Source organism: Morone saxatilis, unplaced genomic scaffold (genome assembly GCF_004916995.1).
Source record: "Morone saxatilis isolate NCDOM2014 unplaced genomic scaffold, NCSU_SB_2.0 Contig3, whole genome shotgun sequence".
Lineage (NCBI taxonomy): Eukaryota > Metazoa > Chordata > Actinopteri > Moronidae > Morone > Morone saxatilis.
The window spans coordinates 19,126,490-19,143,779 of record NW_023339873.1 but is presented as its reverse complement, the minus strand read 5'-3'; the positions used below and the strand labels follow the sequence as shown (position 1 = coordinate 19,143,779).

Genomic DNA, 17,290 nt, shown 5'->3' with positions numbered 1-17,290 from the left:
TTATTTATTTTTAAATATTTTTTTTTATTTATAGGTCTTGTTGCCATGACGCTGCCTTGCCTATCCTGCCAGAGAATGGCCTCAGCAACCGTATTCGGAGACTGTTTGAAAGCACCATAGCAACAGAGATGGGCTCTCACTGTCCTTTACTTTGGAGGATGTACATGCACTTCCTGGTGCGACAGACAATAACACACACAAACTCACACAGGGAAATTCATCTTTTTTAACAGTTCATACTCAACATCATCAAACTCATAACAGCATAGTTACAGACTTTACTGAAAGGGTGTCAACAGAATGAATTAGTCAATAAGCTGATGAATGGTTGCACACGTTACATGTATCAAGGATTTGTTAAACTAAGATAGTAGTGAGTTATTTATGAGTTAGTTATTTTAACTAAGCTAAAAGAAATGTAAGCTATATGTTTGTTAGAGTTAGCACCTGAACAGACTATTATAAGGGGAGTACAGGCCTAATCATCTCTGTCAATTATCTATTGAAATTAGACAAAATAAATGTGGTATCAGATGGCTTCAAAGTGTCATTTTTAAAAACAAAATCGTATTAAAAAGAATCAAATACAAACAAAAATGTACATTTCAGTAATGTTTTGAAAAGCCTGCTGTGCCTTTTAAGATCCCATTTTTTTCTGTATGTCATTCTGCTCGTTAATCTCTGACCTCTGAAATATTGACTTAAAGACAGACAGATAAGAACAGCCTACACACTTGCTTTGTGTAATTGGATACATAACTATTGACAGTATAAAGCCTTCTGTCTGTTCTATGTGTATGTAATGTGTTTGTGTATTTTTAGGTGTCAGAAGGGAAGGTGGATAAAGCCACAGGGATCTTCTACAAGGCCTTACAGAATATCCCCTGGGCTAAGGTGAGACACAGACATAATAGTCAATTTTCCTAACAACAGATTACTTACGTCTACTCCATTTTAAAATTGTACATATGAGAAATTAATTTTTCCTCTTTCTCTCTGTGTGGGTGGGTGTGTATGAACGTAAATTTGCATTTTTGCAAATTTGTGTGTATGGCACGTGTGTCAGGGTTTGTACATGGACGGAGTGCAGCTGTTCCCTGAGCATCTGCAGGAGTTTGTAGATCTGATGACAGAGAAAGAACTCCGAGTCAGGCTGCCTTTAGAAGAACTGGATATACTACTGGAGGACTAAACGCACACACACTCATCTCATTCAAGAACTTGAGTTTGCTTCAATGGCAACATGCCAACCCACATATTAGCACACTTAATGGAAGAAGAGGAGACACGTGCAAACTCAGATGCTTACACACACAGCTGCAGTTTAAACAGTAAAGTTGCAGTGATCATATCTAATGATGTGCAAGGAACCACTCTTACATTCTGTACATTATATCAGATGTTTTATTTTCACAGCAGATAACTAGGACTGTGTTTTAGTACCGGACATTGTCAATAAATATGATTCTCAATAACGTGTTGTGTGCTGGATGTTTGTTTATGTATCTGAATTTAAAGGACATGCACACTGAGACTGAGACTGGAGGCCTGAGTTTCAAATGAAATATATTATAAAAGTTCATGTTTATATTCAATATTCTATTCAATTCATTGATTCGATTGAGTCTAATGGAAGAAACTGTAAACAAATACTGAGATAAATAAGGAACAAAAAAATTACACTGCCTCCATATTTAATAGTGTCATGATTGTCAAATTTTAACTGAATGTTTGCACAATGCAACTCATTCATAAAGCTGCCCTTAACCCTGGGTTAATAGACTCCAGATGATGGTAATAATCATAATCAAGATATAATAAATAGATAAAAAGTTATGACTAATATTATATCCCTGCGCCTTGGTGAGAGACAACCAACAACCAAAAGACTGCAGGTCCAAGAAAGTTGTCAGCTATGGGGCAATTTCTTAAATACTTTTTTAAAATGTTAAATTTAATATGTGAACACTGCTACTGTAAAATGGGTCAGTGTTGAACATGTGCTGTTGTTGTTTTATTTATGTATTTGACTTCTAATTTTCAATGATCACATTTTATACATGGAGCATTTAATCGATTTTTTTTACCCTATATACCCAAAGTAAGTTTTATTCCTTCATTCCCCCGGCGACTCTCTTTGGAAACACACCTGTGAATACCTGAAAGTTTTCACCGACCCTATTGTATATTACTCACAGGATATACTGTACATACTGTGGAGTCGCTCCCTCCTTTCGTCGTTGCCGCGCCGTGGTTTGACGCATTGCAGATCCGCCGTGGCCAATCAGCGGCTCCTGTACAGAGTGCAGAATATTGCGGGTCTGCCTCGTCCAATCAAAATCTGCCTCTCAAAAACAAAACTGCAACTTCCCCAGTGCCGTTAGCCGAGATGTTTAGCACGTATCCTTCCGCCTGCATAAAACTCTGTGTAACACAAAATAGTCCGTCACTGTATGTCAATTTCAGCAGATTAAATATCTAGCACAAATACGAAGAAATCAGGTTTGAAGTCACTTTTCTCACCTTTTTCTTTTGAGGGAAAACGACCACTATAATAGACAACTCCCTTATTTTTATGTAAATACAATTATTGTTTTAGGTTGTATTTATAATAACTATGCTACACATTTTAATTTAGGTCAGCATTGTAAATTCATACAGTTAGGTTTATATTCCTGTTGCAGTCCAGATTACAGTAACAATGTCCGTCTATGATTCTGATGTCATGGCAGCCAATTGGCCAAGAGACATCAGCAGACTTGATGATTGGTGCCAGTTGAAGGGGACATGCGGACACACAGAAGATAATGCAATAATACTGGACAGTCCCCCAAAGCCACAATCTGACAAGTAACTATATGATACTCTTGACTAGACTCAACTATAACCACCGAAATGTATTGAGATCATTAATAAAATATAATCTAATGTTGTGAAACTGTATTTTAAGAACATTTAAAATCAGATTTCTGAATTGATGTGAATGTTCTCCTTGTTCACAGATTTTGAGACAAAATGATATAACATTTATTTGGCTTAAAGAACTATTTTTGGTTAAGTGTTTGACTTACTGATTGATTGATAGTTCATATATTTGACTGTCTTAGCTGTCCTCCAATATTAACAGGCACATTAACAGCAGAACTGGGACTGTCATGTGAATTGTTGCTGCAGTCCACTGTAGTACCTGCACAGGCCATGTGGGTTTGCCGCCCAATAGAAGTCCCATGAGATATATATCTCACTAATAGCAGGTAAAACATGACGCCCTAAACTTATTAGAAATCAGAGGGTTTTTTTATTGTCTTCAAGATCAATTGAGGGTTAAGTCTTTCCACTGTGGTGTCATTTAGCCCTCATTTAAAGCTAGATTAGCACTATTATTCCCTGAATCCAAAGCAATAATAATTACCAGGGTTATTTTGATTTTCATAAGAAGATCCCAAACTTTGCCCACAGTTTCATTTAATTGACTGCAGTTTAGTTTGTGTTTGTCTGATTGTACATGGCGGTATTGATGTTAGACACCAGTGGACTTCTCTAGTTCTCCGATTACACAGCATCAAGAAGAAGAAGATATACTTCATTGATCCCCTAGGGGAAATTGTTTTCAAGGCCAGATTAGCAACAGGCAACTGCCATGGGGCCGCAGGTTCACTGCATGTCAGGCATGCCTGACAGATATTCTCTCCCTAAAACAGGTTAATCTGGCTTTAGACAATACATACAAACCCTTTCACACCAAACTACTGCAACTGTTTCTCTTTCTAAATGGAGACTCCTTTTTAAACCCAGTCAACAGTTAGAAGTAACTTCTTGGTGTGAAACATGACAAGCTCAGAGACAGGCGCGCGCACAGCAGCAAGCTCGTATGCATGTGTGCGTGTACGTGCGTGTACGTGCGTGCATGCGCGCTCACGGGGAGGGAACGAGGACGCCTCACCGACTGAGCGAGTTCCCCACAGTGCGGAGGAATACAGTGAGCCGTACAGCAGTAGTTCGTCTTGCCTGCCCGCCTCCAGCAAGCCTCGTTCAGTGGCAACCGTCCATTTCCTCTCTCCCTGTAGCGTAGCAGACCACCGTCTCCAACTCAAACAGACATGGTGAGTATTTAATCATCGTGGTTTGTGATATGTACGACTTGTAATGGTGTGGAGTTGGCTGAATGGCAGCCAGGGGTTCCTACGTATCTCCCGCTGTGTCGTTTTGTAGAAATATCCTGAAGCCTCCATTGCAGAGCGCGAGTAGGATGGACTCGGTTGCACTGTGGAGTTAGTTAGCTAACTAACTTAGCTGTTAACGCTGTGGTTTCTAGACATAACGAGGGAGAAGCTTATCACGTCGCCGTATCTCCAGCTAGTACCCGCCACTTGAGTCGTAACTTATAGTGTGCCGCTTGTTACAGGTGGCCGCATATTGGCAGTAACGTGAGTTGTGGCTGCTCGGTTGGCTGTCAGTGTTAGCATCAGAGCTAACGTTACATCCCCAATGAGTGATACTCCGGTATAAGACAGCTGTAATAACAGTCAGCAGTGCATTTTCGCTTCAAGAGTACTAATGTTTGTGAGGGGTCGCTACACAGGATTTATTACGCCTGTGCTGCGCCGAAATCTGCGACCAATCTCATGTCCTATTCACAGACATCAGACATTGAGCTGTGGAGAGGACTGATGGGTGAGGTGTTGGTGGTACACAGGCAGATCACTTCTGCCACCACACCCATTGAATATTGTCACCCTTCCAAGAGTCATACATTTTCATTACTGTTGCCGTAACAATTATTGATAACAGTTATCTAAGTACAGTATGTGTCCATTGTAAAAGCTGCAGTGGTAACAACTGACCGTCTAATTAGGTCACACATTGTGGTGTGACACCTGTGTGTGGTTACTTTGCCACAGAAAAAACAGATATATTTTAGTTATTGTTAATTAAAATAATTGTTGGAACAGTTTGGGCACTGATTGATCTTAAAAAATATGTGTTAAAGTCCTGTCTGTAGTATGTATCTGTACTTTGCAAGCGTGAAGAACATTGTTTTTTTTTCATTGCTACAATCTGAAATGGATAAACAGCATACACCTGTGTAGATTGTTGTCTCCCTCCTAGTTGTGGTACCTCATTTGGTTAGTTTTTGTGTATAAATGCACAATGTCAGCTTCTTATTAATGCCCCTGGAGCAGTCCCCTAGGGAGTGGTAGCATCATACAGCAGTCAGACGCTGTAGTTTATAGCTTGTGGAGGGAGTCGCTTACATACACACTCTGTTGTCATGTGGAAAAAACAGATTTTATGGCACAGTCCACCTTATCTTCAGGGTATGTAAGTCCTACAGAGACATAAACCTTGTTTGACAGAGGCAATCTACTGAACATATCATAGGCTTCTTTCTTTTTCATTACACAGGAGAAGCCCTCTACTTCAGTAAACTTCCTCGGTTATCTAAATACCCTCTTTTAACAAAACCCTGCAGCAGCGTGTCACTTAAATGAATGCTGGTAGTTGATTATCTTCTGGATCAGACTTTTTGTTTGATACTCAAATTGTCGTTACATGTTAGCATTTCCTGACACATCCTCCTTACATACGCGTCTTGACTAACTCTAGTTTGTGTCCAGGAGTGTGTCTGGTTTTCTGTCCCAGCAGCTCATTATTACAGTGAAGTGTTTAAAGTGGGAAGTATTAGCTGATCATATTGCTTTAGCTTAAGAAAAAGCAACCAGCAGAAGACCAGTGGCGTGACATGATTAAGGTTTTGTCTTCTTTTTGTTTCTGCTGTTTTTGTTTACCTGTAGAATGGCTCAGTAGTGTGCAAATACAATGTCTTGAGATATGTGAGGCATGTGTAACACGACAGATATGAATAAGATAATTTGGCTCTAAAACTGTGTTGTGTAGTAATTGATTTACACATAGTCAGACAAGTTTTCACAGTGACTAGTAGGATGAGCTGTGCTGTAACTATTCATGTAGAAATGTTCCAATGTAGAATGATGTTAAAACTCAGGTATCTGTAGTTTTATTTGCTATAGCTACCTGTTGTATTAGTTACCATAGGTACACGGTTGGTATGTGGTTGCTATAGCTACATGGTTGACAAACCTTGATACAGGAAGCAGCCAGTGGGATTGAGACATCTTTTTTGCAGCTGTCATGTTTCCTTTCCATTTGAGGGATTTGGTGAAAACAGACTTTGTCTTGGGAGTCTTCTTACTGCTGTTACTGTGAAATGTGCTCACAGACTCAGTGGATGTGAATTAGGTTTACATTCTCACCTTTTTATAATCAGTACATTTAAATAAAACTATATTCTGTGTTGTCCTTAAATGTTTTAGTACTGTCCATGGGTGCTGTAAAAGTAACTCTTATGGCCTACATGTTACACTCGCACATCATCTAACAGGAGCTTGGTCTGTGTTGCCAGGCATTGCAGCGCCATGACAGGCATTTGGCGTGGGTATTAGAGGGGGTTAGCAGCTTGTTAACCATTGCTAGAGCACACACACGCAGGGACACACGCACATCATCACTGTCATTATCATCAGCCAAATTCTGAAAGCCTCATTAGTATTGTTTGACAGTAGATGTACCATTTCAGTTTTCTACATTATTTTCACTCCTACTCCTTCTCATGCTCTCTGTCCTCAAGGTCGGCTAAATACAGAATGTAGTTTAAGTATAACATCAGATAACGATAGTATGAGTATGAAGTATCATGGATACCTTTATGCTTTCATTTTTTAATAACCTAGACAGTTTCTAAATTGAATTTAAGATTACAACATTTGGAAAAGTGTGTAATATTTTACTAATAATATTACTCCAAAAATGCTCATGACTCGCAGAAAGGAAAGAAATGAGAAAGATTCACAAGCAGTGTACTGGGGATTTACAGTGTCTTGTAGAGGACTTCCCCTTCCAACATGTGGTTATTACGTATTCTTGCACATTCTTACATGTACTAATATTGGTGACGGGATGGATCCTGTTTCGTAAGAAGGGGCAGTTTACGCAGGGTTTTTTTTTTTTGTGGCTAATTTGCTTCAAACAAACTTTAACATTGGGCTCATGGTGAACTCTTGGGGAAATTGGCATGTCACTCACAGAAAGAGTTGTAATTGTGTTGATAGGGGCCCCCCAGCCTCAGGGGGCCGTTTGGTGTGACCATGAGCAGCCAACTGATCCTCCCTAGGAGCTGCAACTGTAGCAGTGAGACGACAGGCCACAGATGAACACATGCATATAGATGCACATTAAACCCCTGTGACCTCCCCCAGTCTGGACACTGTTACTCTCACACACCTTAAATCAGTTTTCCTGACACAGTTGAGTGAGCTCCTCTGGCCTCCTGGCCTCACACACACACACACTCTCTGTCCAAGTGTTGAAGGCTCCTCATCTATTGAACTGCTGCAGGAGGTGGACACTTCATCTTCTACTCTACATCTGCTGGGGAGATGGACAGACAGCTAAGCTTTCACTGTCTCCTAGGCTCTCACACACACACACACACACTGACATGGAGGCACAGGGAGCGGGGTTCTCCAAAGTCTCACCCAGTTGGAGTCAGATGCAGCCAGGGAAGGACACGGTCTGGTCACACACACTCACAACGCTGCAAGACACAAGGACAGAAAGAAAGATGGACAGTTAAGCAAACAGATTGATGGAAAGACAGACAGACAGATGGACAAGTAACCAGGAAGACGTCAACAGAAGGACCAGCTTTTCCATCATCTATTCAACCAGCTCATAGAAGAGAGAGACATCGCCATTGTGTCATCTATCAGCCAGACATCCGCTCACTGTGTGTGGATTGAAAGACAAGTCCTGTCATCTGATCAACATTCATGTATCCATCCAACTATCAGCCCAACCTGGAGGACTGAAACACTTCATCTCTTTTGCATCTAGTCAAATCAAGACTTATTATTATAGAACGTATTATTGTGTAACTCTTCAGAGAGATGGCAGCAGCTGCTGCTCACCCTTCCCTCTGTCTGTCTGTTCTACAAATCAGGAACCACTGATAGATGTCTGGCCATCAGTTTTTTTATTCACCCATCTCTCCCATCCTAAGACATCATTCCTGCCCTTCTTGCCATCGTTCCCTCATGCTGCCTAACAAAGTCGCCGTGTACCCGGCAGAGGACGAGCTGGTGAGCCTGTCCACCGTCTACGACCTCTTGGATGAACAACAGCACTACTACAAGGAGCTGACCCAGCAGCAGGAGAGGAACTACAGAGCCTTCCTACAGATGCTGATGGACTCCTCCTCCAGCCGCATGGACAGCCTGCTCAGAGAGATGCAGGACCTGAAGAACTGCCTGCAGAGAACCAAGGCCGAGCTGGCCGACATCAAAAAACAGGGTGTCCAGAACAGCAAGAGGGCGGAGTGCTTGGCTGAAGGCCTGGTGATGGTGCGGGGGGCGCTGGATGGCAACAGCATCAAATCAGGAGTAATTGGGGGAGGTGCAGGAGGAAGAGCTGTGGATGTGAAGCATCGGAGAGGAGGTGGTGGGTTAAGGCTGGATGGAGGAGGAAGAGGAGGTGGAGAGGCAAAAAGAGCAGCACCGAAAGCAGTCAAGCTGGTGGCAGACCTCACAGATATCCACTTTGATGACATAAAGGTTGTACACAGATGCACACAGTGAGGTTATTGGCTGAGCCGGAGCGTTTGGGATCACTCGGTGGTATAGTGGCGTTAATGAACGGCACTCTATCCTGTGGTTGTGCTTCATACTGGAAGGGGTTTCACCATGACCTGATGTCAGTATGAGCATGCTAGGACAGCGGCTTCCAAAAGTGAAACAGTCAAATAAGATTGTGCCTGAACTGTTGATGGTAGTTTGAAGTGTGTACTGTTGATACCAGTTTGTGATCCCAAATGTTATTATGGTTTAATGGAGTGTCTTGGCAGCCTGCTCCCCTCTGACTTGTTATTGCTGCACACTTGTGAAGGCTGTTGCTGATTGCCAGTTGGCAAGGAAGTAGGGTTTTTAAGGTCTTCTAGATGTTGTGTTGGTCCAGGACATGGGTTCACTATTTGCAGCCCAACCTTTGCCTAAAGGATGAAGCTATCTTAGTATTTGAAGTGTATTAATGCTTTCTACTCACTACTTCCATTTCTCTTGACCTTGTTTTTGTTTGCTAGGCTGACCAACTAACAGAAGAGCAAATTGCAGGTGAGGTGACAATATAAAAATACTACTTATCATCTTTAGCAACAAACACATTACCTGCAAAGGTCCATACATTCTCAGCAGCCATATCAGTTTTATTACCTGCTGTTACTAATGTCCCCCCCCGTGCCTATCCAGAGTTCAAGGAGGCCTTCTCCCTGTTTGATAAGGACGGAGATGGTACCATCACCACCAAGGAACTGGGCACAGTCATGAGGTCACTTGGTCAAAACCCAACTGAGGCTGAACTCCAGGACATGATCAATGAGGTGGACGCAGATGGTATGCTCATTGTGCCTCAACTGTTTTTTGAAGAGCTTTTTGACAGTATGAATTGGTTGTGTTTCTAACTTCTGACCTTCTCTTCCTCAGGCAACGGGACCATTGACTTCCCCGAGTTCCTGACAATGATGGCAAGGAAGATGAAGGACACTGACAGTGAGGAGGAGATTAGGGAGGCGTTCAGGGTCTTTGATAAGGTATGCCTCTGTGTGTGTGTTTTCTGTTATTTTTATTTATTATGTAAAGATGAAGTGATTCTTTGATGTGTCACATTTTTCTCATGAGTAATTTAGCATTAATACATAAAACTCCTTAATCTGCAATCAGTGTTCCCTAAGCAACTTTCCTCTGTTTGCCATGACAATGATATTTGACTGTCACCATTGTAGAGTGTGTGACTGACTGTAATGCTGTATGTGTCTTGGCCAGGATGGCAACGGTTACATCAGCGCAGCAGAGCTGCGTCATGTGATGACTAACCTGGGAGAGAAGCTGACAGATGAGGAAGTAGACGAGATGATCAGAGAAGCAGACATTGACGGAGACGGACAGGTCAACTATGAAGGTACAGGAGAGCAAAGTCTGCCTGGAAAAAGCTTAGCCACACTGATCGAACACACACCTCATTTCCTCCACCATTAGTTTTCTGATTAATTGTGTTTATGGAACAGCTTTATTATGTAATCTGACAAACACTGATGATAGATAGAAGCCCTGTGGCCACCCTGTGTGTCTGAGGGAGTGCTTTCTTTTAGTCTGATTAATCAGGATTGTTTTACTGTCTTGTGGTACACAAGTTCAACACTGTTCCTGATGAGGTTTTATTGTGTTCTTTCTTCCCACAGAATTTGTTCAGATGATGACCGCCAAATGAACTGGGCTCCTATTAAGACAAAGAATCAGTCAAATGTTTCACTTACCTCTTATTGCAAAAATCTACATTTATTCATACTGTTCTGTATAGACAACTTAAACTGAATGTTGGAAAACTGAAAATCTGTCCATATAAACAAGCTCAAAAAAAGGTAAAAGACAAAAAGAAAAACCTAAATGAATCTGCATGTACTGGCTTGTATTCCCTGCCCTCCCCCCCCCCCCCCCCAGGCGCTAAGCTGCCCAATCAGATCTCAACTCGTTAGCCAAGCAGCCTGTCTGCAGCTGGCTGGTTTGGCCACTGCTCCTCTGCTTCCTGGTTCCATCTGCCTGATGTCATGATGATTATATGGGCTGGCCAATCGCCTTTCTTCTATGACTTCCTGTTTTCTTTTGTTCTGTTCTTCATGCATGCAGCTTTAGATGGGTTACTGTTGAGAGCCCAATGGCAGAGGGCTGTTGTTGGGCCTCAGGTTGGCCTGGGACCCACAGAGAGGAGGGAGGGGTTAGTAGACAGATAGATGGGAGTGAGTGAACCAGCGGAACCTTTGCCGTTTGCTTACCTAAATGAAGTCAGTGACGACAGAGATATTTTTAAGAAAAATATTAAAATGGAATAAATAAGAACTCATTTTAGATTCTGTGTTTCTGGCATGTCAGGATACTCGCTTTATCCTTTTGTGTGTTTACCTTTTTTGAGGGTGAAGCCTGGGTGGGGCATAGATTTGAGCCTCTTGGGCATTGGGTGTGTTCTAGACTATTTGGAGGGGTGGGGTGGGCTTTAAAGGTGATGATATAAAAGCAACCTTTGGAGCAATATGAGTGTTGTGAGTATCAGCTTTTGTAGAGCTGAAGATTTACTGTCAGTGAGTTTTTCCTCTGTGAAGCATGCTTAGGTACAGTATATTGCCTCAAAGGTTGCGTGTGTATCATGATTCTACGCGGGTGTTAATTTCAGTTTAGTAGGGACGGGGTCGGTGCTTTGCGGCATTTCTATCTTGTGTTTGTGTGTGAGTTTGCGTGAAGGTGGTCGTGTGTATGTGTGTGTGTGTGTGTTGTTTGGAGTGGGCGAGGCCCGGCCCAGTCCAACTGTTTAGTTCGGTTCAGTTGATCTGCATCTCCAAGTTGTACATGCTAGTCTTTACATTTTGTTTTTCCAATAAAATATCATGAACTAACATCTCGTATTGTGTCTTTGTGCTTCTGTCAGTGAGGCTGATCCTGTGGGGGCTTTAAAATGACTCATGTGCTACTTACTGCATGGGATGTCTTTTTGAGTATAAAGTGTAAGCACAGACACTGAAGCCCACTTAAAAACATATTTCGAGAGGGGAATTGGTCAGCTCTTACATTCCTAGATCTGATAAATGAGAAGGTATCAGGATCAGACAGTTGAACTGAGAACAGGAAAACGCTACAGAAAGTTGCAACTAGTCTCAGTTTTTCACACAGTACGATATTTGCAGAGCAGATCAGTGATCGTACAGTATGGGGAACAGGAGAAAGGAACTAAGGCTCAGGAATAAAGTTATGGACACCAAGATGTCTGTTACTAATCTAATGGTACAATTAGTGTGTAGAGGGGTGCCACAAGGACGACCAGATCGTCGAGAACGTCTGTCTGCAGATGAGGAGGTGTTGCTAGGCAACAGAGCCAGGCATGGGGTGGGTGCAAGTGAAATAGAGGGAGCAGAAAACCGTGGGAGTTTGAGGAGCGCGCAAGAGAGGAGACAAGTGGAGGGGAGGGGGGGTGGAGTGAAGAGGTTGAAAGACAATAATAGAAACCCAGGACTTGAGGGAGAGGAAGAGAGCGAGGGATGAAAATGAAAACATTCACAGTTCATCTTAAAACCCATAAAATCCCTTCTCCTAAAATACTTCCCTCCTGCCTCTGATTTAAAAGCTGGCTTCAACAGACACTAAAGGCTTCACTCTGTTTAATTACTGGGGAGCTGTGTCAATAAGCAGTATAACTTTGTGTTTGTACTACTAACACAGGCACTGTTGATTCTTCCTAGAATATATAAAATGTAGCTGATTGTGCAATCAACAAGAAGCAGACAGACAGAGATGGAGAAGTGAAGGAGGTGTTAGATGTATCCATATATCACACATACATACACAATGTTAGTAGCTGTAGTTATGTAACTGTCTGAAGTGTATTAATATATCTTGCTGCTCACTGCTTGCTATTAGTGAGCTGCCACTCCAACGTTATTTACAGGGTTTCCGATCCAGAAGATTCTTTGTTAGATTTGCCTCAAATTCATCTCACACACATTTACACACACACGCAGCCGTACACAGACACACAGTTCCCCACTCCTGGTTCCAGCTTTCACCCACATAAATATTTCAGCTTGGTCGGTCTCTCTCTCTCCCCCTCCCCCTTTCCTGTCATTCTTCGGCTGTCTATCAATTAAACAATGAAATCCCCCCAAAAATATTTGTTAAGATTAATGAATGAAATGCTAAGACATAGACCTACTGTAAAAGAAAGAGTTTTCATACACCCCTTAAAATCAAGAAGGCCTTGCGACCCCCCGCAAAGCTTTGGCAACCCCTAGTGTGGGTTGGGGCCTCCACTTTGGGAACAAGGGTCTTGTCTCGGGACAGTTTGAAGTAAAAGCTTTGAAAAACAAGAGGAAAGGTCAGGGTCACTAGGATTCATCCACTGCCAAATTTCTTTTACTAATTTAAAAATATTTGTTTTGGGGAAAAAAAGGGGGTGACACACAGCAAAGAGCCACAGGTCGGAGTCAAACCCATGGCCACTGCAGCAAGGACTCAGCCTTGGTACATGCCAGCTCTACCAGGTGAGCTATCTATTTCATGGCACCACAAGTTGTCAAGACGTTTCACAAAAATTACATTTGAGGTAAAGTCAGGTGTTCAGAGTGATCCCCGGGGAGCCTGAATGTATGTAGAGTTTAATGGCAATTCATTCAATGGTTATTGAGATGTTTCCGTCTGGACCAAAGTCATACACTGACTGACAGACCAACATTGCTATAGTCCCAAGCTGCGAGCAGGGATAAAAACGTGGCTGTATACAGTATTATACAATATGATGCCTTATTTGGAATTCTATGATCTGTTCAGTTAGAATGCTTCCAGTCTGGAACGTCAATTGTGATGTCAAGAATTCCATCACAGTAAAGTCAGTAGAACTCCTGTCTGCTGGCATTATTCACCACAAACCTGTTGAAGAGAAAGCATTAGAGTAATCGAACCTACACGAGTAGAGGACGAGTATTTAGACAAAGATGATTGAAAGACAAGAAAGTTCCTTTCTTTCTGAAATGGAGAAAGTGAAAAGCTTGATGAAACTGACCCCGGAGGAGAGAAAGATGGAGGTCAGAAGACAAATATATGTCAAGCTGAAAGCCGTGGAGATGGAGCGCAGACAAAGAGTCGCTCTGGAGACCAGGGAGAAGTGCAAGAGGGAAAGAGAGGAGATGATGAGGCAGGAGGCCAAACAGAGAGAGGAGGAGGAGGAGATGAGGGCAAATGAACAAAAGGCCCTAGAGGAAAAAAATCTGCACCAACTGAAGATAGAGAGGCTTCAGTGGAAAAAGGTGATGCTAGTGGAGGAGGAGCCGGTGAAAAGGCCCAGTTACACTATAAGTGCTCTGAAAGAAGAGCAACAGAGGAGGCGCGCGGAGGCCGAGCTCTGCCGTCCTCCAAAAATGGGGGACAAAGCCAGCCCAGAGTGCTTGACCTCTGCCCTGAAGGCAGAGCAGCAGGGCAAAAGGACAACTGTGCACAACAACTGGGTTGGAGGGCAAGAAATACACAGTGAGCCCTTAGAGAAGTCCCACCCAAACAGCTCCACCTATCACCTCTTTGCTGCAAAACCAGGCACCGAGTCTGAAGGTTTGTATCATATTTCTTCACCCTTCATCAGCTAGGACACTGTCACATCACAGCAAAGAACCAGAGTTTGCAATGTTATTACCTATGACTTTTACTTATTTAACACTTCCTTCATGGGAATATTCCTCTGTGTTACTTGAAAATAAACCTTGTTCTTTCCGTCTTTAGACAAACCAAAAACACCCAAATCCAATGAGACCCTGCAGTGGCTGCAGGAGAGACTCTACGTTGAATACTGGGTTGATAAGTACCGGGACCGCAGAGTGAGGAAGAAGGAGAAAAGAACTCTCAAAGCAGAGGAGAACTACGCAAGATGGACCGCCTTCAAGCTGAGCCATGCAAGCCAGTTCTCCCGGCAGTATGACTGTTACACCGGAGGAAAGAGGAACAGAGGAGAAATCCTGAAATCCATCTTTTAATTTAATTTCTTTCTTTGTATCTTGTGCTTTTACATACAGTAAAATTGTATTGGTGTAAAAAAAAAAAAAAGGACTGATTACTGTCTTACATAAATAGTGGTTAAGATGTGCCAAAATATATTTAACAAATCGTCACAGATGACCATTAACAGTGTAATGCTAATTCAATGTAACATCAATATGTAATCAAAATACCAGTATCAGCCCCATGCACAGTACATCTCTGGGCTGAGGCCATGACCTTTAAGGGGGACTAACTGTTGGTGATACCTGAGATCCAGCAGGGAACTCAGTAACAGTGGGGGGTCTGTGCTGGGTTGTGTGAGGCTGAACGGTGGCTTCCTGACACTCTAGGACAAAGCCTGTCAGCGCTGTAATCCTCTGCTGAAAAACACATAAAGAGGGACACGCCTATCCACTGACAGACCTACACCTGAGAAAGTAACACACACTGCTGGCCCCCGAGGTCACAGCCAGTGGGAACACCACACACAGACACACTGGTTTCTGCTAACCAAAACATTGAGCCTTAAGGTCAATATTTGTTTCCCATCAGATCCTAAATTAGGATTACAAGAAACCCGTGGGAAGAGCAATGTTTTCAATACATCAAACAACAAATAGACTTTTGTTTTTGACCACTTTTATTATCTCTCATTATTATCATCCTAATTTCAGTCATTCATTTACAGCACAAAGGACTCACTGACTGAGCTCATGTCAACAAACTCAATCAGTTTCATCCTTTTATTCCCCCAACAGCACAACTTTCCAGAAAATAGAATTATAATTTACTTTCTAAAATAATGACAATAATACACTTGGAACAATCAAATATACAACAATAATCATTTGTATTTATAATCAAAAAACAAACAAAACAACTATATTTATCTAGTTGTATTTAACATGACTGTGACAGGACACAAAGACAACACAATCACTGGATGCATTTACACACAACAGAAAATCAGATTTTTGTGTGTAACAGATTCCTCCTATTTATTATTACACTTGAATGTTTCACAGGAGCTCCAGTTTTCTACAAATTTACAAGAAACTTCACAGGTTATCTGTAACATTATCGTGTTTCTGGTGAGTTTTTGTAGGTGACTACAGCTGCTAGTAGTCTGAAGGTAGAGCTAACAACCGGTTAGCTTAGCTTAGCATAAAGACCAGAAACGGGGGGGAAAAGGACTAGCCTGGCTAACCAGCACATCTAAAGCTCACAAATAAGCATGTCTTTATTTAATCTTAAATCTTTTTACACTTACATTTCATTTATCTGTACAGAAACCTACAGGGTTAATAAATGAGCCTTAGCTGCTGTGCTGGTTTGCTAAGCTAATCGGCTGCTGGTAGTAGCTTTACCTTTACTGTACAAACATGAGAGTGGTAGCAATCATTTCATCTAACACTCAGTAAGAAAGGAACATTTAAACTATTCCTTTAGCTCCAAAGCTTCCCTCGGAGAACCGTGCACATATTGGGAAAATGTGTAAAACCAGAGAATGTCATGGAAGTATGGTTCAACAAAGGAGCAATAAAGGATTTACACGTGAGATAAAATGTGCTTTAATTCAAAAATGTATAAAAAAAAGAACTGGCAGCCATCCATTGGACGTTTCAAATCTGATATCCCGTGTGTAAATGCAGCCTGTGTTTTGGCATTTAGACTTTACTGATTGATTCCTCAGCGATCTTTTGATCTTATTTGTTGATGCTCTAGTTGATTCTCAAAGATCTGGCTGTTCTAAACCAGCCATACAGCAAGTGAACGTGTGTGTGTGTGTGTGTGTGTGGTTGAGATTATCAGTAATATTTGGCTTACAAAGGAAACATTAATAAAACAAATTTTTAGTCAAATATTCTAAACTTACCCTCAGTGTGTGAAAGGAAAATGAAACTCTGTGTGTGTATTTTCGGACTAAATAACACGTAAACAAAATGTAAACTCTTCTGAATGCTAGCGACGGCAGAGTGGGAACTCAAACTGAACCTTATTTACATTTTTAAACAGGACAAAACAACAAACACACACAGACGGCATACTACAAATCACTTACAACCAGACACAAATATGCACAGGCAACATGTTGGCACACATACACAGACGTGGGTGTACATGCACAGACACAAACAGGCACGCAAATCGACACACACTCGCATACAGACACATAACCTCACACACAGGTGTCAGGTGTCACAGCCACAGCAAGGCATTGTAGGAAGGGTGGGTGGCGGGTGGAAGTGTGTAGGCATGTTAATGTGTACTATTTGCATCTGTATACAGCGAATGTGAGTGTGAGTGCGCGCGTGTGTATCTGAGGGTACGGCAGTAAAACCTTGTGTAAGTGGCATGCAGGCATGCTGTGTTTGTGTGTGTGCAACTTGCAGGTCCATCATTTGTGCCACTGTGCTACAGTACTTAGGCTCGAACTGTGAGGGTGTGTGTGTTTCATAGTGCTCTGGGTATGATGGTGAAGGGCAGGATGGGGCTGCTGGCCTCCAGCTCCAACGCGGTGAGGAAACACTCGGTGGCAGCGGCAGCGTTTCCCTGAGCCTGCAAGACCTCACCCAGACTGTTCCACACATCGTGAGCCGTACTGGGGAGAGGAGAGGAGGGGAAAGAAGCAAAGAGGAAGAAAACAGGAGAGA

At 42.2% G+C, this 17,290-nt stretch overlaps 3 protein-coding genes across 3 annotated transcripts in view; 2 read left to right on the top strand and 1 right to left on the bottom strand.

Annotated features, from left to right (window-relative positions):
• nrde2 (NRDE-2, necessary for RNA interference, domain containing) overlaps positions 1 to 1,475 on the top strand; it is a 10,141-nt gene extending 8,666 nt beyond the window's left edge. Inside the window, exons 17-19 of the mRNA XM_035673736.1 lie at positions 35 to 176; positions 823 to 894; positions 1,067 to 1,475. Coding sequence (XP_035529629.1) covers positions 35 to 176; positions 823 to 894; positions 1,067 to 1,192 — 340 coding nt within the window. The 3' untranslated portion in view covers positions 1,193 to 1,475. The remainder of the gene's footprint in view (positions 1 to 34; positions 177 to 822; positions 895 to 1,066) is intronic.
• A 2,491-nt stretch (positions 1,476 to 3,966) lies between these two features.
• calm1a (calmodulin 1a) lies at positions 3,967 to 11,515 on the top strand. Its single transcript, XM_035674164.1, has 6 exons — positions 3,967 to 4,103; positions 9,155 to 9,185; positions 9,321 to 9,464; positions 9,555 to 9,661; positions 9,894 to 10,029; positions 10,310 to 11,515. The coding sequence occupies exons 1-6, from the start codon at positions 4,101 to 4,103 to the stop codon at positions 10,336 to 10,338; spliced, it is 450 nt and encodes a 149-aa protein (XP_035530057.1). The 5' UTR covers positions 3,967 to 4,100; the 3' UTR covers positions 10,339 to 11,515.
• Positions 11,516 to 15,248: 3,733 nt separating this feature from the next.
• Positions 15,249 to 17,290, bottom strand: part of ttc7b (tetratricopeptide repeat domain 7B) — a 28,565-nt gene continuing 26,523 nt past the window's right edge. Inside the window, exon 22 of the mRNA XM_035673735.1 lies at positions 15,249 to 17,238. Within this exon, the coding sequence (XP_035529628.1) occupies positions 17,091 to 17,238 (148 nt within the window). The 3' untranslated portion in view covers positions 15,249 to 17,090. The remainder of the gene's footprint in view (positions 17,239 to 17,290) is intronic.